General features: G+C 21.9%; 2 protein-coding genes across 2 annotated transcripts in view; one reads left to right on the plus strand and one right to left on the minus strand.

Annotated features, from left to right (window-relative positions):
* The window catches only part of LOC122506539 (kanadaptin), a 43,970-nt gene extending 20,014 nt beyond the window's left edge, over window positions 1-23,956 (minus strand). The window contains exon 1 of the mRNA XM_043618779.1: window positions 23,796-23,956. The gene's annotated coding sequence lies outside the window, so the exon portion shown is untranslated. The remainder of the gene's footprint in view (window positions 1-23,795) is intronic.
* On the plus strand, window positions 639-14,306 carry LOC122506546 (NF-kappa-B inhibitor cactus-like). Its single transcript, XM_043618791.1, has 3 exons — window positions 639-1,727; window positions 4,639-4,991; window positions 13,688-14,306. The coding sequence occupies exons 1-3, from the start codon at window positions 1,285-1,287 to the stop codon at window positions 14,086-14,088; spliced, it is 1,197 nt and encodes a 398-aa protein (XP_043474726.1). The 5' UTR covers window positions 639-1,284; the 3' UTR covers window positions 14,089-14,306.
* Window positions 23,957-24,158: the final 202 nt, after the last annotated feature.

Genomic DNA, 24,158 nt, shown 5'->3' on the forward strand with positions numbered 1-24,158 from the left:
AATTAGTAATTATTCTAAATGAGTAAATAGTAATTAATAAATTATTTAGAATTAACAATTATTCATTATTTTGAAATAATTAGTCATTATCTTGAAATAATTATTCATTATTTTAAAGTAATTCATTATTTTGAAATAATTATTAATATTGCAAATTTAAAAAGAAGAAAAAAAGAGAATTGGAAAATTAGAAAAACATTGTAGAACATATTTTGAAAAACTATTTCCAAATTCATAAATTTATTCACAAGAAAATATTTTTGTTTTTTTCTTCTAATAATATTAAAGGTTGGGAAAAACTTGTAAGTTTCAAAGTCAGTATTGATTTTTGATCGTAGACTAAATTCTTGCAATCCTAAAGCATATTTTCGAAATAGAAAAAAAATTTCCTCATTCCAGGAGTTATTTTTAAAAAAAACCCCAACCGACTTCCAGGTATGAAAAATAACAAATAGTTTCAGTTTCAAGGGTTAATACTCTTTCTCTCTCTCTCTCTCTGGATTTCTCTGGTTTCTCTCGAAGACGACCAACAGACTTGAAATTTCAGGGATTTCCCGTTTGCCCCTACCATTCATTTATTTCCCCCTCTCGTACTCTTTCATCTTCCTCTAATTAGTTTCCCCTCTCCTACTTGCGCGTATACCTAGCGCCGCCAGTTAAAGTCTCTCTGCGTTGCGTCCATTCTAAAATATTTTAATGTTTTATCAAGAGACTACAGACTACGTTTCTCGATAGCATTCAGTTTCCTACTCTTTGCAAAAATCGTTGTGTGCGAAATTAAAACTCGAATTTCTTATTTTACTCCGAAATTTTGAACGCAATTCGTTTTTTCTTTTGCTCCGAAATTGTTAACTTTGACAGAAAAAAAATTACGCGCTAAAGGAGTGATAATAGAATAAAAATTCCTAACCTACTAAATTGTGTTGCTTGTATATTCTCGGTGGGAATTGTAAACTGACCTTCGTCAAGAGTTTTTTTTTTTTCAAGAACCATATTGTCGACATGTGTGTAAAACTTGGGGAAATAGCTCAGGTTTTAAGTGTTTGATTTGGAAAGTTTTTCGGAGTGGTATACGAAAAAAAGAGAGAGGGAAGGAGAGAGACTGCCTTTTTTGGGAGAAAGGAAGGAGAGAGAAAAGAAAGAAGTGGGGAGAGAAGGCCCTGGCATTGTGCATTGTAAAGTAGGGAAATTCCGAGACTCACTGGTTTAGAGTAGCAGGCAGAAAGGTAAGGCCCTCACTCACAGTTGTGGTATTAACACGTGCGGAACATTAAAATTTTCAAAATGTGGCAACAGTCGCAACAAGGACCCATGGCCGGTAACGTCTCATCATCATTAGATCTTGATAAAGGTGATAAGTGTCAACAACAAGATTTCGGTGATTCGGGCTTTCTATCGGGTACAAATTTAATTTTCTCCGAGGAATTTATTGAATCCTCATCCGATATTAAAGTTGAAGAAGAACCAATAGTAGTGCAAATTGCTCAAGAACCGATGAGAGTCCATGACAGTGGTTTAGATTTGGGCCTTAGTGAGAATCTCGGTCAACTCACTATCAAGCATAATACACTAAATTCATTGGATAAAGTTCATTTGGAACCATTGAGATTGACCCCGGTCAGTATTAAGGCAGCGCCTAGAAGTGTATTCGCGTCTGATAAACAACAATCGCAAGTTACTCAGGAACCTTGGGAAATTTATTATTGCCAAGACGACGACGGTGACACGTGAGTTTTCTTTTTTATTTATTTATTTATTTTGACTTTTAGAAAAATGAGTAAATAATTGTTTTTTTTCCTTAAAGTTTGATAGGAAAATAAGTAGATAATAATGATAATTTGTCTGCTTCATTAACGATAAGGAAATAATTAGTGAACTCGTTTTTAGTTTGGTAATTAGGGAATTCTTGGAGTTTTAATTACCTTTTTCTTGTTTTGAAAATATATATTATTTTCTTGCACTTTGTTGATAAATTTAATTTCAATAAGTAGATACGAGGAGTTTGTATTTACATTTTTTCGGAGTAACTCTGACATTTTATTTATTTATTTCTAAGTTTTCACTCGATTATTTATTTACTTCTTTTATTTTACTAACTTTTTATTCTATTTCTTATTCTATTTTTTTTTTATTTTATTCTATTCTTTATTCAATTTTTCCTACAATTTATTTTATTTCAATTTTTTACTTTATTCTCTTTATTTTATTTCTATTTTTAATTTTATTCTCTTTATTTGATTTCTATTTTTAATATTTCACTCTCTTTATTTTATTTCCATTTTTAATTTTATTCCCTTTATTTATTTATAATAAACGGGACAAACTCTTTTGTCTATTCTATTTTTTATTCTTTCTATTCTCTAATTTATTTTTCCTATTTTTCATTTTATTCTATTCTTTATTCTTTTTTTATTTTTTCTAATCTTTATTCCATTTTCTTCTACTCTTTATTTTATTTTCTTTATGTCAATATTATTTTATTCACTTTGCGATTTTTAAATAAGTAAAAAAAAATATAAATTAAAGTAAATAAATAGAAATACAGAAAGAAAAATAGAAAATTATTTTTTCTTTTGCAAAAACGAGGGAAAATTATTAAATAAATAATAAATTTGATTCATTATTATTAATTTTCTTTTTAACCTTTTCATTTTTCTTTCGGAGTAATTTTTGTCAACTTTTTATTTATTTACAAATATGAATTATTTTTGTCAAATTTATGATTTATTTCTAAACATAAAAATTATTTTTGTCGTATTTATGATTTATTTATAAATATAAAAATTATTTTTGTCAACTTTTTATTTATTTCGTAAATTAATTAATATAGATAAAAATTTGACAAAAAAATTCATATTTACGAAATAAATAAAAATTTGACAGAAAAAATAAATTTTTTCTGTCAAATTTTTATAATTGTTTATAAATATGAAAATTATAGCTATATTGTAAAAATTCTATTTGCGAAGGGAAGAAATAAAGAAATTACTTTATTGTTCGACAAGCCAATATTTGAAAAGCGACCCTTTCGAAAAATTTTTCCCCGCCAGGTAAACTTGAAACTATTTAACACTTTTCCCCAGCACATGGTTTCAAACTATTGTCATGAAAATTAACACACTGATTGCCCTGTCACGTGCCAATGAAAAGAATTTATTTCAAATTAAAGTACAATTGTCGCCATGTGTGTGGAAATATTTTTGGAATTTCCCCGTTTGCTCGTATAATTTTCTATTTTTCTTAGTTTATTGTTTTCTTCAAATTTTTCTTTAATTTATAAAATTTTTTTTTTTTTAAACAATTATTTACGAATTTTAAACAATTATTTACGATATTCAAACAATTTTAAACAATTATTTACGATATCGAAACAATTTTAAACAAATTATTTACGATATTTAAATAATTTGTTTGTTCTGTTTCCCAAAATTTTTTGATTTGCTTCTATGAAATTTTATTGTTTCTATTTTATTTGTTTTTATGGGATTTTATTCTCTTTAGTATTTTTTTCTCCTTTTTTTTAAATTGCACTCTTTTTATTAAATTTCGTTGTCTTTATTTTGTTTCACAAAATTTTCTTCTTTTTATTTTTCTCGTTTTTTAGAATTTTATTATTTTTTTCTCCCTTTTTTGGAATTAATTGATTTTTATTAAATTTCGTTCTTTTTATTTTGTTATTTATTCTTTTTTCTCTCTCTTTTTATTAAACTTTGTTATTTTTATTTTGTTTTTTGTTATTTTATTCTTTTTTCTCTCTATTTTTGGAATTTCACTCTTTTTGTTAAATTTCGTTGTTTTTATGGAATTTTATCTTTTTTTCTCCCTTGTTTGGAATTAATTAATTAATTTTTATTAAATTTCGTTGTTTTTCTTTTATTCGTTTTTATGAAATTTTATTCTTTTTATTATTTTTTCTCCCTTTTTTTTGAAATTAATTCATTAATTTTTATTAAATTTGGTTGTTTTTATTTTGTTTCACAAAATTTTCTACTTTTTCTTTTACTTCTTTCTATGGAACTTTATTCTTTTTATTTTTTTTTCTCGCTTTTCTGGAATTTCCCTTCTTTTTATTTTATTTGCTTTTACAAAATTCCGTTTCTTTTATTTGCTTTAAACTTATTTTTTTACTAGTTCTATTTGTACGAAAGATCTTGTCCCGTCTATAAATAAATAAATTAATTTATTAGTTTTGTAGTAATTTATTTATCGATAGATAAAATATTATACTTTATAATTATAATAAAATGTTGTTGATAAAAAAAATTTCTAAAGCCATATAATTTAAATAATAAATAAATTAAATTCCTTTCCATTAATTAAATAATAAATATTTTATCCAGTAATTATTATTGTATTATTATCAAAAAGAAAATTAAAAATCAGGATTAAACTGGATTATTGAGCACAAATGAATTATATTAATTATCCAGTGTAATCCTGATTTTTAATTTTCTTTTTAAAAATAATACAATTATTATTATTGATAAAAGAAATTTCTAAAGACATATATAATTTAAATAATAAAGATCTAAAACTTATAAATAAAAAAATTTAAATTCCCTAAGAACGAATAAAGTAAAAAGAAATTTTTTTTTTGAATCGACGAATGGATTTTAATTGAATTTTTCCCTTTTGCAGGCAATTGCACATTGCAGTGGTTCAGGGCTACATTGAGGCAACATTTTGTCTTGTTAATATGGTGCCACATCCTTGCCTCCTGGACATTTTGAATGACGACGGACAAACGGCCCTTCATCTTTCAATTTTAACACATCAGCCGAGAATAGCGAGGTGTTTAATTCTCGCCGGTGCTAATCCAGAGGCAAGAAATATCAAAGGGAATACAGCCCTTCATCTGGCTTGTGCTTGCGGTGATATTGATTCTGCACGAGCTCTCACCGATCCATTATCTAATGGTGAACGAGGTCTACATTTACCCGGACGCTTTTTACCCGCTCTACCTCAAAATTTAGAGCAACGAAACTATAATGGTGAGTTTTTTAAATTTTTTTTTCGTAATAATTTCACACCAAATTATTCACGGTCTAATTTCGATTTTAGTTTAATTATCAATATTCGAATTATTTGGAATAAATTTGAAAAAAAGGAATAAAAATATAAAAAAATTCCGTATTTAAATTTTACAGAAATTTCTTTTTAGGGATATTTTTCGTTTGGTTCGGTTTTGAAATATTTTTAATCTATATCAGTTTGTTGTAGATAATTCCATTTTGTATTGTGATATTTAACTGTAGAGCGATATTTACAAATGAAATCGAGTCTTTGTGATAGGGAGTTACTTCGAGACGACGAGTTGGGAAAATCCCAAGTGTTTTTAAAGCGTATCGAAATATCATTTTATGAGAATTATTCTGCTTTTTCCTATCAATGGAAAAATACAATCGCTCATTTTTTTATATTTTCAAGGTTTTTGAATCGTTTTCCACAGTTTTCGGGTCAAGGGAAGAGATTTTTTTTTGGTTAAAATTGTTATATTTCGATTTAAGAAGTTATAATAAGTAAATAAATAAATAACGAACAAAAAAAGAGTGAAAAAGTAATAAATAAATAATTAAGAAATAAAAAGCAAAGAAAGAATAAAGAAATAAAAAACAAAGAAAGAATAAAAAAAATAATAAACAAAGAAAGAATAAAGAAATAATAAGCAAAGAAAGTAATAAACAAATAAATAATAAAGAAACAAAAAATAAGTAAATAGAAACAAGAAAACGGAATTTTTTAAAAATTCCCAAAAATATTCGCAAAATTAGTAAAGACTTGAAATTAAAAAATCAAAAATCACTAAAAATATAAATATTCAAAAAAATTTATAAAATCGATAAATATAATTATTGTTCTTTAAATATAGTTTAATTTTTCATTTATTTCAATGATTTTATTTATTCAATTAAAGTTCTTAACTGATAAAAATAAATTATAAAAAAAATTCGTTTCGAGAAGATTCTACAATAACAATTTCAAAAAAAAAAAGAAAATAAACTTTATTTCCTCTTTAAGAATTGTAGAAAAATATTTTGTTTATGACGTAGTTAGAATTTCCTCAGCTGAATATAATCTCATCCGCAAAATATTTGACTCATTGTCTTTTTATGATCACTTCAAGATGTGAAACGTCAAGGAAACGTATAATTTTATTAATAAATATAAAATTCAAAAAATTTCTCCAAATTTCCCCAGTAAATTAAAAATATATTTACAAAATAAAATAATAAAATAATTATTTTTAGCCCTGGGAACTTTTAATCAATAAATAAATAAATATTAAATATTTAACTCTAAATTTATTGTTCAAAAAACAATGTTTGATTTAGTTTGGATATTTTCCATCTTTTCTTTATTATTAAGTATATTCAATTTCTAATTATTAATTATTTTTTAATATTAATATCAATAGAGTACAAATTAAACGTTTTGTGAAAATATTTTCCTTAAATTATCATTTTTTTCTCTTTTTCTTTCTAAAAACAAAATTTACCTGGTTTTTTAAATTACAAAAAAAAGAGGAGTGTCAATATTTCCTTTTACCGAAAATAAATAAATTAATTCCGTTTGGTTTACGTCATGAAATTAAAAATAGTTACTTTTCACATGTGTGAAACTGACTAGATTTATATTTCTATTCTGAATTTATTCTCGAATAGTTGAGAGAGGACAACTTTGTGCCGATTTGATTAATCAAATTTTAAATGTAAATTTATTTCAAATTTAGAATCATTCATTCAATTCCGAAAATAAAAATTTGTCGCGTAAAAATTTCGGTATTCTTTTTTTTCTTTCAATGAAAATGTTTCATTCTTTTTGTAGAATATTTTTCCTTGTACTTTTTATTATTCATTTTTTGATTTTTACTCTTTTTCTAATTTTTACTCTTTTTTCTACTTTTTACTCTTTTATTAATTTTTCACTCTTTTTTATTTACTCATTTATTTAATTACTTTTTTACTTATTTACTTATTTATTATTTTCTACATTTTTATTTACTCATTTGTAGAGAAGTGAAAATTTATTTACTATATTTTTATTTTACTCATTTTATACGAATAAATAAATAAAAATAAATTTATAGAAAAGTGAAAAGTAAATAATTTCATTTCTAGAGAAGAGAAAATTGAATAATTTAATTTATAGCAAAGTGAAAATTAAGTAATTTCATTTAAGGAAAATTAAAAATCAATTATTTTTTGACTTATAAAGAAAAAATTAAAAAACAAATTTTTTTTTGAATAAAGAGCAGAGACTGAACTTTTCACTTCACTTGTCGATAATACTGTAATAGTAAAAAGGCGGAAGAGGTCAGACAAAAATTATCATAGTAGCGAGGTCGCAAAAGAAATGAAAGTATTATAAAATGAATTAATTTTTATATTTGAAACTATATATGAAACGGCATCTGGCAACAATCGTCTCTCACTCTTCACATTGAAACTCGAGTTTATCATTAACAGTCGTTCCAAAACTTTCAAAGGAAGCATGTGGGAAATTCCCAACAGCCAGACCTCAATGCTAATGCCGTTATAAATGTATCGTTAAAAGTTCACTTCCCCCAGTTTTATTTATTTTTCCCCTCCCCCCAAAAATTTTGCCGTCGAAAATTATCGAACCTTGAAATTTTCAAATCGAACGTTAGAAGGTGATTTTTTTTTTTGCAAAAGTCAAAATTGAGAAAAGAAAGTAATTTTTTACTATTCTGAAAAAAGAAATAAATATATGAGTAAAAAAAAGAAAATAAATAAAAAAATAAATAAGAAAATAAATAAAAAATAAGTAAAAAAAGAAAATAAGTAAGAAAAAGAAAATAAATAAGGAATAAAATAAACAAGTAGATAAATAACTAAAGAAAGAAATAAAAACGAATTCATTTCGAATAAATAAGTGAAAATAAAATAAAAAATAGATATAATAAAAATAGTTGATAAAATAAATAATGAAACTTTATTAAATTTAAAATTTATTACTCGAAATATGATTAGTTTTCAACATAAATAATAGATGTCAATTAACAATTTAAAAATGTTGTGAGCAGTTAATTTGACATTTTCTTAATTGGCCATTCATCAAAATTGATCATTATTTTTCAAGAACATAAAAAATATTTCTGAAATTCAAGTCTCGTAATTCAAGATTCTGAATTTCCAAGTTTTTTTCTTTATGAACTCTCTACGTTGTTAAAAAGTTTTTATTGGTATTTCCAGTTTTTAAATTAGTAAACGTCAGAGAAAAATATGCAAAGCGACACTTTTTTTCATCAGAAAACATTTTCTTTTTTCTTGTAAAAGAAAAATTAGATTTAGTTTGAAATAAAAAAAAACAGAATTAATTTTCAATTCGAAAAAGGAATTTTTTGTAATTAAAGAAAAAATAATTTTTTTTTAAATTAGAACAAAAGAATATTTTTCAGACAATTTTTTTTAGTTTGAAAAAAATATTTTTTAGCCAATATTTTTAGCCTGAAAGAATATTTTTAGTCTAAAATAATATTTTTAGATTGAAAGAATATTTTCTAGCAAATATTTTTAGTCTAAAAGAATATTCTTTGGCGAATATTTTTAGTCTAAAAGATTTAAAAGCAAATTATCAGACTTTATTAATTATTTTCCCTAATTGACAAATTTAATATTTCTTTTCTAATTAAACGAACGATAAAAGATTATTTCAAGTTATCGTTTTTAGAATTTAAACAAAACTTGGAAAATAGAATAAAATAGAAACTTTTTTTCCTCCAGTGGCAAAAATTTGGAGAAATTTCTTTTTTTTCGTCGCAAATATTTTTTTTTTCGTTTTATTACTAAAATGTTAAAAATACCTGTGTGGCGATGTTATGTAGACACTCTTGCGGGATTTGGAAAACCCCACAAAGGCGTCGTCACCACATAAATGAACTTTGTTAATTATTATCAGTTGAAGATGATTTGTCAATATTTTTTTCATAATTATCATTTTAAAAAAAAAAAAAAAAAAAATGTTGCTACATAGATCGTTATTTTAAATTGTATACAATGAAAATATTCTTTCATTATAGGCGATTAACTCAATTATTACTTAATTGAATAGTAAAAACAATTTTAATATTCAATGAAAATTAGATCAAAAAATTAAAACTGTGGAAAATGAAAATTGAAAGCAAATAGATGAATTCCATTGAAAATAAAAATACATTTTAGTTTTGTAATTTGAGAAAATGAAAATATTTTATTTCTTTTGATTGATTTTTTACGAACAATTTAAATTTGAGTGAAGCAATTTTTTTTTAAACCAAACAAAAGTTGTTGAAAGAATATTTTTTTCTTTCAAATTCAATTATTTTCTGAATAATGTTTATTCAATGCAATTTTTGTAAATAATTTTTATTTGAATTCAATTTTTCTAAATTTCAAATTTGAATTGAAATTTCAGTTTTGCAAATTAAATTTCAGAATTCACAATTTTTCTAAATAATTTGTTAGAAATTCAATTATAATAATTTTTGTTAATTAAATTATTCTAACTTGAAATTTTCTGCCTAATTTGTTTGAAATTCAATTTTTATATTCAAAATTTTCTGAATTGAATTTGAAAATTTTTTTGAATTGAATTTAAAAATTCTATTAATTCTAATAATTAAAAATTCAAATTTTTCCAAAATTTCAAAATTTTTTAAATTGAATTTGAAAATTTAATTTCTTTAAATTCAAGGGGAAAGTTGAAATTTTCGAAATTCAATTGAAAAACTCAATTTTTCTAAATTATTTGTCTTGAATTTAATTTTTCTTAATTACAAATGGAAAATTCCAATTTTCTAAATTTTCTAAATTCAATGTTTTCAAATAATTTGCTTTAATATATAGATTCAAATAGAAAATTTGGATTTTCTAAATTCAAGTTGAAAATTTTAATTTTCTGAATTGACTTTGAGAATTCAAATTTTCTAAATTGAATTGCAATTTTTCTAAATTTTCTGAATTAAATTTGAAAATTCAAATTTTCAGAAATGAATTGAAATTTTTCTAATTTTTCTGAATTGAATTTGAAAATTAAAATTAAAAATTAAAATTTTCTGAATTGAATTGAAATTTTTTAAAATTCAAATGGAAAGTTTAAATTTTTTGAATTCAATTTTTCTAAATAATTTGCTTTCAATATTCATTTGTTCTAAATAATTCGCTTTGACTCCAATTTTTCTAAATAATTCGTTAAAATTTGTTTAAACTTGTTCTAAATAATTATCTCAGTTTAATTTTGTCAAATAATTTTTTTCCCAATATATAATTATAGAAAACAAAAATTATCAACTCGAGATTAAAAACCATTGAATTGCAATGAAAAAGCTTTCTAATTTCTTTTATTTCAAAAAAGGGGTCAGACACAGAAAAATTGACTAAGAGAAATTCCCGCAAGGAAACGAGGATTGAATATGTCTGATGGGTATTTTTGGTGATCAAGAGAGTCTATAGTAGAGAGAGAGAGAGAGAGAGAGAGAGAGAGAACTTTCATTAAAATGCGTATATTCACTTTCACGTGCGTGGTTCATTCACAAAAAGCCTTTTTGCGTTTTACGATGCACGCGCGTGTTTAAGTATTAGTCAGTTTGACAAAATCGGAATCCCAAAAGAGAGACGTCGCGAGTGCAAAAACGTTTGGGGTCGAAGTGTCTGGTAGACGAGGAGCAAAACAAATTCACCCCCGACGTCGTGGAATTTCGTCTCGACGTTCCTGGATTCCATTTTCTCGTTCGCCGGCGAAAGAGAACATTTTAAGTTTTCAACGACTATTTTTAAGCACGTTTCGCCTTTGATCAACGCGCGAGCCTAGTTTGGCTCATGGGAAACCAGCCAAACTCTCTTCCCGACAAAATGATTCACCACGTCTTCCGAGTTCTATCTATAATTTTCCAATCTTTTTCTCATTCTAAAAAAGAAAAGCTCGAGAGAGAGGGAAAAATAGAATTCCATTTTTTAATTACTAAATTTGTATTTTTTTTGCTAAAATTCGCTTTTTCCACTAAAATTTAATTGTTTTTGCCAAAATTCAATTTTTTTGCTAAAACTGATTTTTTCCACTAAAATTCAATTATTTTCGACAAAAAATTCAATTTATTTTACTAAAAATTAATTGTTTTTGGCAAAATTCATTTTTTTCACTAAAATTAAATTATTTTTCTAAAATTCAATTGTTTATTTCCTTTTTGTTCTATAATTATTTCCTGTTTGTTTTAAATTTATTTCCTGTTTGTTTAAAAATTTTTTTATGATAGTTTTTAATTTATTTCTTTCTTGTAATTTTACTTCATTTTTCTCTCTGGAAAAAAATCCATAAAAGGGAAAATTAATTCTTCAAAAATTGTCTATTGTTTGAAAATTGTATTATTTACAAATATTTTGCAGCATTGTACAAAAGATTAATTTGTTTTCATTGATTTTTATAATTTACAACATGCAATAGAACATTAAATTCAAATTAGAAAATGACTTTTGTGTTTTCTTTCTCATTAGTTGAAGTGAGTAAATTATTGTCCCCACTAATGACTTCTTAACACATTTATTTTCCAAAAAGTAATTGATATTTGTCAATTGTGTGCAGTTGCAACTGTTATAAATTAATTCAAAAACTCTAATTATACTTTTTCTATTTTAACAAAAAAAAAAAAAAAAGAAAACGTTCTTTCTTTTACTGTCTGGGAAAATATTTTTCGATATCTGCTTTTAAAAATATTTATCACTTTGAGTAGAAATTAAGAGTTTCTTTTTTGGCGAAATTAGCAAAAAAAAAAGAAGGGAATTTTAGTAAAACTGAAATTATAAAATTAAAATTGTTACAAAAAGAATTAATTTTAATGAAAAAAGTGTATTTTGGGGAAAAAATAATTCAATTTTTAGTAAAAAGAATTGAATTTCAAAAAGATAATACAAATTTAGTAAAATAAATTCAATAAAAATAAAATAAAAATAAATAATAAAATAAAAATTCAATTTTTGCAAAAACAATTCAAGTTTAATAAAAATAATTAAATTTTAGTAAAAGTAATTGAATTTTTTAAAGATAATTTAATTTTAGTGGAATAAATTAAATTCTGATAATAAAATAAAAATTCGATTTTAGCAAGAAAATTGAATTTAAATTTAAAGCTTCAGTTTTATCAAACAAAAAATTTAATATCGTAAAAAATAATTGAATTTTGGTTAAAGAAAAATTAAATTTTATCAAAACCAATTTAATTTTAGTAAAAAAAATTGTTGAATATTGGAAAAAATAATTTATTTTTAGAGAAAAATTTGCATTCTGATAATAAAAGAAAAATTTAATTTTAGTAAAAAAAATTAAATTTTGATTAAAACAATTAAATTTTAATGGAAAAAATGTTTTTTAAATTAAATTTCAATTGTTTGTACAATAAATCAAACTCTTTTTACCAAATATTCCATTTTTTCCGGTGAAATTCTATTGTTTTTAGAAAAATATAATAATTGTTTTTTATATTCATTTTTATTTTCTGAATTGAATTTGAAAATTCGAATTTTTTCCAATATTTTGAAATTCTAAATTTTTTATATTCAATTTGACAATTTAATTTTTCTATATTCTATTCTATTTTCTAAATTAAATTCAAAAATTTAATTTTCCTGAATAATTTTCTTTTTATTAGAATTTAATTTTCAATTTTTAAATTCAAATTTTGTAAATTCAATTGGAAAATTCAATTTTTCTAACTTATTTGTCTTGAATAATAATTATTTTAAATAAAAACGGAAAAATCAATTTTTAAATTCAAATTGAAAATTTAAATTTTCTAAATTGAATTTAAAAGTTCAATTTTTTTAAATAATTCGTTACAGAATTGAATTTGAAAATTTAAATATTCTGATTTGAATTGAAAATTCTATTTTTCTATATTCTAAATTCAATTTTTCCAAAATAATTTGTTTTAGGATTCAATTTTTAAATTCAAATTGAAAATTGAAAATTTCTTAATTGAATTTGAAAATTCAAATTGAAAATTTAAATTTCCTGTATTAAATTGAAAATTCAATTTTTCTTAATTCAAATGAAAAGTTTAAAATTTTCTAAATTCAATTTAAAACTTCGATTTTTTTTAAATAATTCGTTCAGAATTGAATTTGAAAATTTAAATTATCTGAATTGAATTGTAAATTCAATTTTTCTAAATTCTAAATTCAATTTTTCCAGAATAATTTGTTTTAGAATTCAATTTTTAATTTCAAATTGAAAATATAAATTTTCTGAATTGAATTAGCAAATTCAAATTGAATTCAGAAAATTTAAATTTTCTGAATTGAATTGAAAATCCAATTTTTCTAAATTCTAAATTCAATTTTCCCAAATTTTTTTTTTTAGAATTCAATTTTTAATTTCAAATTGAAAATATAAATTTTCTGAATTGAATTTGCAAATTCAAATTGAAAATTCAATTTTTCTGATTTCAAATGAAAAGTTTAAAATTTTCTAAATTCAATTTAAAACTTCAATTTTTTTCTCAATTGAATTTACAAAAATTTGCTTTTAATTCATTTATTCCAAATAATTCGCTTTAAATCCAATTTTTCCGAATAATTCCTTAAAAATTCACATTGTTCTAAAGAATTTTGTCAGTTTAATTTTTATCATATAATTTTTTTTTTCTTTTTGAATATAAAATATAATCTAATAAGCAAAAAATTTTTTCTATTTCCAGGTGAAATGTGCATTCATCTAGCGGCAAGTGGAAATCACGTGGAACTTGTGAGACTATTACTTCGACTTGGTGCTGATTTGGATGCGAGAGAAGGCCTCGCCGGTAGAACGGCATTACATTTAGCAATTGAACACGGCTGTAAAGCAGTTTTGAAATTCTTATTAGAAGAATGCAGGCCCAGTTTGGATGTGCCAAATTATGCAGGCTACACTGCGTATCAAATTGCCCTTTGTGTTGACACACAATTAGCCGTTGATCTTATAAGGTTTGGCGCCAAGCCTCAACCACTTTCCGATGAGGAGACAGATAGCGATAATTCTAGTTTAGAAGACAATGATGAAAGTTATATGTTCAACTTATCATCACTACAAAACAATTCAATGTCTGCCGTTAGGGCTTAAAAGTCTTTCCAAATAGAGATTCTTCTTTTTTTTTTTTGTTTCTAAAAATTCAAAAAGAGAAAACTTTAAACTGACTTGGAGTTTTTCGACTAATTTTCAAAATTCAATCAATTTTAATTTCATAGAAACAAATAGTTTTCAAACAAATTTCTAAACAAATTTTCAATCAAATTTTCAAACAAATTTACAATCAATTTTACTACAAAATTTACTCGAAAATTAACAGTAGAAAATCATTTGATTATAGAAAAATTTTAATTTTCACATGAAAAATTATTCAATACAATGTAAATACTTAAATTAATTGTTAATATAGAATTTAGAAAAATTTAATAATTAGATTTTAATTATTGTAAATATTTATTCATATAATTATATCATTTATAGAATGTATTAGTGATTATTAAATACATTATTAATAAATTTAATAAATTTAATAAATTACCTATTTAATTTTCTTTTCTTTTTTTTTGTAACAAAATTGAAAAAATAAACGAACCAGTATCAATAACAACCAGTACATATAATTATAATAATAATGTTTCGATTTTATAATTATTAAATTAAATAAAAACTATGTTTTTTTGAATAATTTTTCGCAATTAGAAATTATATACGATTTTAGAACGATTCACTTATATCACCGAAAAAGTGATTTTGTTCTCTTTTTAAAGTAAAAATCAGTTTAAAAAAATTCGAATTTACGTCATTTTTTTTCAATTCCCCTGTTTCTTTTTTTCTTTTTTGGATTTAAATAGGAAATTTGTAGTTAAGTTAGAAAAAAAAATTGTATGCGTGTGTTTTTTGTATGAATGCGAAACGGACAAAAAATTGTAAAAAGAATATGACGATATTCTTAAAACCTGTGAATTAAATTTTTTTCATTTTTCTAATTCTCATTACTAGAAGCTATATTAAATAATTATAAAAATTTGAACACCGGTTTTTTCAAGTGATAATAAAACTGAAAGTGTTTCAGTCTTAAAAATTCATCTTAAGTTTCTCCATTATTTTTTTTTTCTTTTTTATTTCACATTTTTCATTCTCTTTTTTTCGTATGGTGAAAAATCCATAGTTTAAAAAAATATATCAATCTCAATGAGATTTATAATTGTGAAGTATTTTTATTTTCTATTTTTCACTAACTTTGTATCAATCATCATAAACGTATAAAAATACGTAATTATTAAGTTTTTAGGGCAAAAATTGAAAAGTAATTCTTTTCTCGAAGTTTAAAAACAAGGAGTGTTCATAAAAGGAGTTTTTAACGAAAATATTCTCTGTATCGACGAGAATTACAATTTTATTGACTGTTACATTAAACTGAGAGACTTGAAAACTTTTTATCGCATAGAATTTTTCGATAAGAAATTAAGAATTCTTATTTTTAGTATTTAGTAGAAAATTATATTTTAAAATAATGTCATCAGTATTTGTACGTTAGAAAAAAATGTTTGTAATTTTTAAGTAATGTATTATATTGAAAAAAAACACGAATCAAAGGAAAAAAAAATGTTTATATGTAATATATTCTCTGTATTGATAAATTCTTAAGAAAAAAAAAATATGCATTTAATCTCGTAATTTTTATTTATTTTTTAAGTAAATTTAGAAAAATAGAATTTTAACAATATAACGAATATGAATGACTAGTGAAAAACTGAGAAAATAAAATTCTAATTAAAAGAACAAAAAATGGTTTTAAGTCTTTAATTACCTTAACGATGTCTTTTTTCTCTCTTATTATTATTCTTTTGCGTCTATTTTCTTTTTCTAAAATTTATTTTTCTTTTGCCTCTTTTTTTAAAGTCTACCTTTTACTAACATTTATTCAGAAAACTTAAGTGAAAATTCTATTAATTAATATTCTGATTAAGAGAAATCAGATTGATAAACATTCGCCTTATTAAAAATCTAGTTAAAAAAAAATCCATCTCAAGAAATTCTTTAAAATGGAATTTTTCTTAAACGAAAATTCGTCTAAATGGAATTTTTATTAATTGAAAAGTCGTCTAATGGAATTTTGTCAAATGAAAAATTATTTTAAATAGAATTTTTGTTAAATAAAAATTCGTTAAAATGGAAATTTTTAATTTTTGAATTTATTTTATTTAATAAAAAATCCATTTAAATAGAATTTCTGTGAAATAAGAAATTCTTAAAATAGAATTTTTGTTTTTAATTAAAAATTCATTGAAAAAAAACTCTTTCTCTTTAAAAATTCGTTTAAATACAATTTTTGATTGATAAAAATTCCCATAAACAGAATTTGTGTTAAAAATAAAAATTCATCCAAATTTTTTGTTGTTTAAATAAAATGTTTATAAAATAAAAATTCAATCAAATAAAATTCTTTCTCTTTAATAATTCCTTTAAATAGAAATTAGATTTAATAAAAAATCCTCTAAATAGATTTTCTGTCAAATAAAAACTTGATTTGATAAAATAAATAATTAAATTTTTTAAATAAAAATTCATTTAAATAGAAATTAAAATAAAGTTGAAAAAAAATTCGTTTGAATAGAATTTTTGTTAAATAAAACTTCAGTTAAATATAATATTTTCTTAAATGATAATTCTGCTAAAAGAAAATTCAGTTCAATATAATTTTTTGTTAAATGACAAATTTTGTTAAACAAAAATTCAATTACTTTCAAAATTTCCAAATGAAAATTATTAAAAACAAATCTATTTTATTTTCAAAAAAATTCAAATAAATTATTTAAAAAAATTCAATTATTTTCGGAAATTTTAATATCATTCTTTGGAAGAATTCAATTATTTTCAATTTAAAAAAAAATGTCTCGAAACAAATATTATTTAAAACTTTTATTATTCAATTATTTTCAAAAATTTTGATAAAATCCTTCAAAGAAATTCAATTGTTTTCAAATTATTTGATAATTATTTCGCAAGAAATGATTTTCATTACATTATTTTTTTAATTCAAAACATTTAAAAAAAAGAAAATTATTTAAAAAGTTAGGAAACAAAGAAGCAAACAAAAACTATAACTTTAAACAGCAAACAGATTTCCGAAATTTAAAGATTATAAATATTTTGTTAAATAACAATTTCGCTACCTATTCGAGAAATGAAATGAAATAAAAATTTAAAAAATAATTTCAATAAAAAATTTAATTAATAAATTAACGATTTTAATCATTCAAATAGAAATTTCGTTTATTGCAAAATTCCATTTCAATACGAATTATCAATCAATGAATGCTCGTCTTAAATAAATAATTAAAGAAACGAAAATTTAGATGAATATAATTTTTTTCAAATTTAAAAACAAAACGTTTAGAAAAATTGTTTTAATAATAATTTTTAATAATATTTTAATATAATTATGGTTTTAATCAAAATTCAGTGAAATAAATTATATTCGATATAAAGTAGATATAAATTTCGTACAATTTATTATTCTATATATGAATTAAAATTCCGGTCAATTTAAGAATTTAGTGTAAATTTTTTTCCAAATTTTTATTCACAAAGAAATTTTTCATTAAATCAAAATTTAGTCAAATAAATTATATTTTTTATAATATAATTTGTTTAAATGGAATTTTGTTAAATAAAAATCCATCTCATTGGAATTATTGTTAAATAAAAATTCGTCTCAATGGAACTTTTGTTAAATAATGAAAATTCGTCTCGATGAAAATTTTTATTAAATATGAATTAGTCTCATTGGAATATTTATTAAATAAAAATTCGTCTGAATAGAATTTTTATTAAATAAAAATTTGTCTGAATAGAATTTTTAATAAATGAAAAGTCGACTAAATGAAATTTTTGTCAAATAAAAATTCGTTAAAACGGAAATTTTAAATTAAAAATTTCTATTATTTAATAAAAATTCTTTTCAATGAAATTTTTGTTAAATAAGAATTTGTATATTTTATATATTTGTAATTTACTATATTATTTATTCCGTTCAATTAAAATGTAAATTCGTCAAAATTATTTTTAATCCAAATTCTGTTTAATGAATAATTTATCCAAAAGGAAAAATTCAAATTGAAAATTCGATTAAATGAAAATTCTGGCTAATAATAAAAATTACTAAAATCTCTCTTTAAATCAAAACTTCTATTAAAGAGAATAAAATAAATCTAAATTCGTCAAAATTATTTTTAATCCAAATTCCGTTTAAAAAGTAAGATAAATCTAAATTTGTCAAAATTATTTTTAATCCAAATTCCATTTAAAAAATAAAATAAATCTAAATTCGTAAAAATTATTTTTAATCCAAATTCCGTTTAAAAATTTAGCCAAAAGGAAAAAATTCAAATTGAAAATTCGATTAAATAAAAATTCGCTAATAATAAAAATTAAATTACATAAAATCTCTGTTTGAATCAAACTTCTATAAAAAAAAATAAGCTAATTAACTTGAAGTAATAATTTGGTGAGTTATAAAGAAATTATAAATTTAAAAAAATTGATATTAAAATAAATAAAAATTCGCTAATAATAAAAATGGAATTACATGAAATCTCTCTTTAAATCAAATTTCTATAAAAAAAATAAGATAAATAACTTGAATTGATATTAATCGATAATTATTAATTAATATTGAAAAAAAATATTAAATAATTAAATAACTTGAGTTAAAAAAAAATCAATTAATATAATTAATTAACAATTAAAAATTGATGAATACAAAAACTTAAATCATTTATATTCTTAGCTGAAAATAGAACAATATCATTGTTCCTCTGTTTGTCAGATATATTCAAAATAATATTTGTCCCTTTTGAGAGGCAAAAATTATTTTTGTCCTATATATTTTAAAGAATGAATTCTCCCAGCTTCTGTGCAATATGCGAAAAATGGGTCTAACACACATATTGCCCTCAAATAAATATTGTCTCCGTTCTTCCAAATGTTCGAATTGTTGAGAAAAAAAAAAGTTTCAAGAGTATATATACATATATATATTTATAATCCCTCTCTCACTCCAACGGATTACCGGTGGGAAATTTTTGTTTTTACCTGCCGTTGAAAGAAATGAAAAATTCCCACACTCTGTTTGTACAACCATATCTCTCTTATAAATACCACTCCATAGGCTAATCCATTGTTATGTCGCATGCGGGGTATTACCGGTATTAAATACGTCCTAACTATTTTTGTCTGGAATTTTATAAGAACCAGCAAAATTTTTCCTTCTCTCTCTCTCACTCTAACACTCCTTATGGCAAATTTTTTTCCCTCGAATAGACACTTTGGTAAGTCCCACGTTTATGGTGAAAATCAAGCAGGTATATGAGTCATAAATGAGACCCGAAGGGGCGTAAATGTGAATTTCCCCAAAAATATATTATTATGTACAATGTTAACGTAATTGCAGAGGATTTTTTCTCTCTCTTCATCATTTTTTTTCCCTCTCTTTTTCTCACCCTTAACTCTCGTGGAATAACCCATAATTTCTGAAATCAGAAGGAAAATGTTAATTTTATGTAAAGCCCTTCAATTCTCACCCCCTCTTTTTTTTCTCTCACTCTCTTGTGTTTGTATTAATAATTATTTGAGAATAAAAAAATTTAGTATTTTTGTCTTTAAAATAGAAACTGAAGAAAATATTTCTTTTGAAAAATATTATAATTATTATTTGTATTCTCTTGGATTGTGTCCAGAAATATAAAAACTAAAAGTGTTGAGTAATAATAAAACGCCTCCGCCTACAAATATTTTATACACATTATGGACGAATTTGGAAAAACCTGTTGTAAATTTCCTTAATCTTGAGAAGGAAACTATTGTTGAAATTTTGTGTAGAAAAAATATTTTCGATCTATTTCCGGGTGCGAGGTGAATTTAAATCCCGCAGTGAAAATTAATAATTCCAACAATAATAATAACAAGACAATACTTTAGTTTAGACTTAAATTTTTATAATTCTGGGTAAATTGCTACAATTTTTATAAAAATTAGAAAATTATTTCCTTGTTAATTATAAATAAAAAAAATTCCTAATTTACTTCTAAATAAAGAATATTTTATTTATTTCTAAAAAGGAAATTTCTTCCTCATTTTTAAATAAAGAATTTTTATTTATTTTTTAATCAAGAATTTTTTTTACTAAATTCCCAAGTAAAGAAGGGAAAGAATTTTTTATTTAATTCTAAACAAAGATTTTTTTATTTATAAATAATTAAAAATTCTAAATAAATTATTTTTTATTACTAAATAAATAAAAAATTCTTTATTTTGAAATAAATGTGAAATTCTTTAATAACTTCGCAAGAAAAGAAGAAAATATTTCTCTATTTAAAAAAGAAAACAAAAAATTCAGTTGAAAATAAATAAATTCTTTGCTTAAAAAGTAAAATTAAAAAATTCTAAATAAAATTTCTAAATAAATTATTTTTTATTAAGGGCATTTGAACCTTGATGACGTCACACATGCTTTGCACAAAGTGTAACGTCATCAAGGTTCAAATGCCCTTAACAAATAAATAAAAAATTCTTTATTTAGAAATAAATGTAAAATTCTTTTATAAGTCTGCAAGAAAAGAAGAAAAAATTTTTCTATTTAAAAAAGAAAAGAAAAAATTCAGTTGAAAATAAATTCTTTGCTTAAAAATAAATAAAATAATTCTTTATTTAGAAATAAATAGAAATTCTTTATTTTAAAGTAATTCGAAAATTCCTTATTTATAAATAATTAAAAAAATTCCTTAAATTTAGAAAAAGGGCAAATTTTTTAATAAAATGACAAAAAAGGAAAAAAAGTATTCTCTATTTGAAAAAAAGAAATTAAAAATTCTTTATTTATTTTAAATAATAAATAGTGAATTTTTTATTCACACTCTTAAATAAATAATTTTTATTTCTTTCCAAATAAAGGAATTTATATTGTTTTTTTTTGTTTCTAAATAAAGAATTTTTTACTTATTTTCAAAATCAAAGAATTTATTTATTTTCAAATGAATTTTTTTTTTTCATTTTTATTTCAAATCTGAGAAATTTTTTTCCTTTTCTTGTGAATTTATAAAAGAATATAAAATTCTTCCGTTTTTATTTTTAAATAAAAAATTTCCTTTTTATTTTTAAGTAAAGAATTTCCTTTTCATTTTTAAGTAAAGAATTTCCTTTTCATTTTTAAGTAAAGAATTTCCTTTTTATTTTTAAGCAAAGAATTTTTTACTAATTTCCAAATAAAAAAATATTGATTTATTTTTAAGCAAAGAATTTATTTATTTCCAAAATGAATTTTTTAAAAATCTTTTTTCAAATAGAGAAATTTTTTCTTCTTTTCTTACGAATTTATAAAAGAATATAAAATTCTTTATGTAAAGTTTAAGTAACGAATTTTTTTTACTCATTTCCAAATAAAGAATTTTACATATTTACTTCTAAATAAACAATATTTAATTTTTTTCAAATATAGAAATTTATTTCTTTTTTTTGACAATTTATCAAAAAAATTTGCTATTTTTTTTTTCTTTTTCTCCTTTTCAATATTTCTCAAGGTTTTATTTCTGGTGTTTAGAATCTCTTGACCTATCGCACATTAATTCTAAGGCCAAATAAATTGTGTGTTTGTCAAATTTTTTCTTTAATGAAGAAAAAAGCTTTGGAATAAATTAGCTTGCATTTTTTTTCGGTAAAGTTGTTGAAAAAAAATTTTTTAAACTTGTCTGAATAATAATCGTTAGAAAATTTTGAAAGAATATTAAATTAGTAGTTAAATTAAAATAATCTTAATATTTAGGAAAAGTTGTGTGATGAAACTATTTTATAAATTGAGTACCACTTTTTTTTCTTCCTTTTTTTTCATTCTGTATTTGAAATCGAAACAATATATTAAAACGTTTGAGAAATATTTATTTGATATATTTATTTTTAATGGAAATCTGGAAATTATTTGAGTCAAATTTCATTAGAGTGAATTTTTCTTTATGGAAATTTTAAGTCGAGTGAATTTTTATTAGTTAATTTTTTTATTATTTCTGAATTTTAGTTGAACTGAATTTTTATTAGTTAATTTTTTTTTATTATTTCTGAATTATAATTGAACTGAATTTTTATTAGTTAATTTTCTCTCTATTCTAGAATTTTTATTTATCTAAATTTTTATTAAATAATTTTCCCTATTTTCAAATTTTTATTTGACTGGATTTTTATCTCAATTTAATAATTTTATATTATTAAACAAAAATTTTGTTTGTCCAAGTAGAATTATTTTCATAAAAAATAGAATTAATAGAAATTCTCATTTTTTAATTAAACACAAAAAAGTTTTTTTAAAAATAAAAAATTGTTGCTCACATAGTGTTATGTAAAGATATATGTGGAGCAAGGACCTGTAATTTATTTTGGTTACAATTCGTAATGTCTGCGGTATTCTGAGAAATTGCATTTTTCTATTTTCTTTTTGTTTCTTTTTCTTATTTCCTTTTTGGAAAAGAGAATCGCGTCTACGGCGCCGTAATTCGTGGACTTTAAAGAAAAGGGTGAGGGGAAATCTCAACAGTCTCCTCATGGATGCGAAATGTATGCGTATATTTATAAATAGGAGTCATCGCTCTCTTCAATTTTAAGCTCGGCCTCAACCCACCTACACATTTCTTTTTAATTTCTCTTTTTTGGGAAATTCCGTTATAAAATGGGTATTTTCCCGTATTTCTCATTTATTTTTTTCTTGTTTGTAATTTCAATTTCTCTTCTGATAATTTGTCGGAATACTTTTGTGGAATTTTACATTTCAAAATAGGGAAAATTATTTAATAGCAATTAAATAATTTTCCTTATTTCCGAATTTTTATTTAACTGAATTTTTACTGAATAATTTTTCCTATTCTTGAATCCTTATTGTTTTCGAATTTTTATTCGACTAAATTTTAATTATTTTCGAACATTTATTAAAAATTTTCCGTATTTTAAAATTTTTATTGAATAATTTTCCCAATTTTCAAACTTTTATTTGTCTGAATTTTTACAAATTTTTTTCTCCCTATTCCCAAATGTTTATTTAACTGAATTTTTATTTAATTTCAAAATAGGGAAAATTATTTAATAAAAATTAAATAATTTTCCCTATTTTCGAATTTATATTGAATAATTTTTCCTATTCTTGCATTTTTATTGTTTTCGAATTTTTATTTGACTGAATATTATTATAAACTTATTTTAAGTAAAATAAATAAATTATTAATTAGTTAATTTATTTATATTTTTATTAATATTAATTAAATTAAATGAATTTAATTTATAATTTTTATATATCGTTAATATTTTGAAAATAATTCTGAAAGATGTTTTTAAAAACTTCTATAGATGAGATGATTCAATAATTTCTCAGTAATGAAAATAATGAAGATTATTCACTCCATTCATTATAAATCAATTATGAAAATCCATTGATTCATCGGATAAAAGGTCACTGGCATAATTCAAAACTAGTTTTTTTTGGTTTAAAATTCATTAGATTGCAATTTTAATTTCTATTAAATTTGCATTTGCAAATATTTTTCGCGCTGTTAAATAATTTCCCGTAAAAAATAAATTATAAAAATAAAATTTTACAGTAAAAATTTCATTTTGCAAATAAGAATTAAATTGTACAATAAAAATTAAATTCTGCAAATAAGAATTAAATTAAGTAATAATTATAAATAAAATTTAGTATAAATATATAAATATAGTAAATAAAACAACAAGTTTTAAATGCGCGTAAAAAAATAACTTACTTGACATGCTTGACATTCGAAGATCCGTTTTTATTAAATTATCTATTATTTATTTTGATAAATATACCAAATTAGATAAATGGATCAATTATTATTCGATTTTATTCTTGAATGCAATTTGCAATTCATTTTATTTGAATAAACTTTTACTTTTTACTTTCTTTTTTAGAAACCTAACCTAAAAATGTTCATTTCAATTTGCAACGATTTTCGTCGAAGTCAATAGACAATTTACTGACAGATTAAAAAATGCGGTATAAACTACATTAGAAACACTCATTCTTTCAAATAAATACAATTTTTAATCATTTAAAACGTTTAAAAACGTTTAAAACCTTCAACAATATTAACATAATCTGCAAC

This window comes from Leptopilina heterotoma, unplaced genomic scaffold, assembly GCF_015476425.1.
Source record: "Leptopilina heterotoma isolate Lh14 unplaced genomic scaffold, ASM1547642v1 Lhet_42, whole genome shotgun sequence".
NCBI lineage: Eukaryota > Metazoa > Arthropoda > Insecta > Hymenoptera > Figitidae > Leptopilina > Leptopilina heterotoma.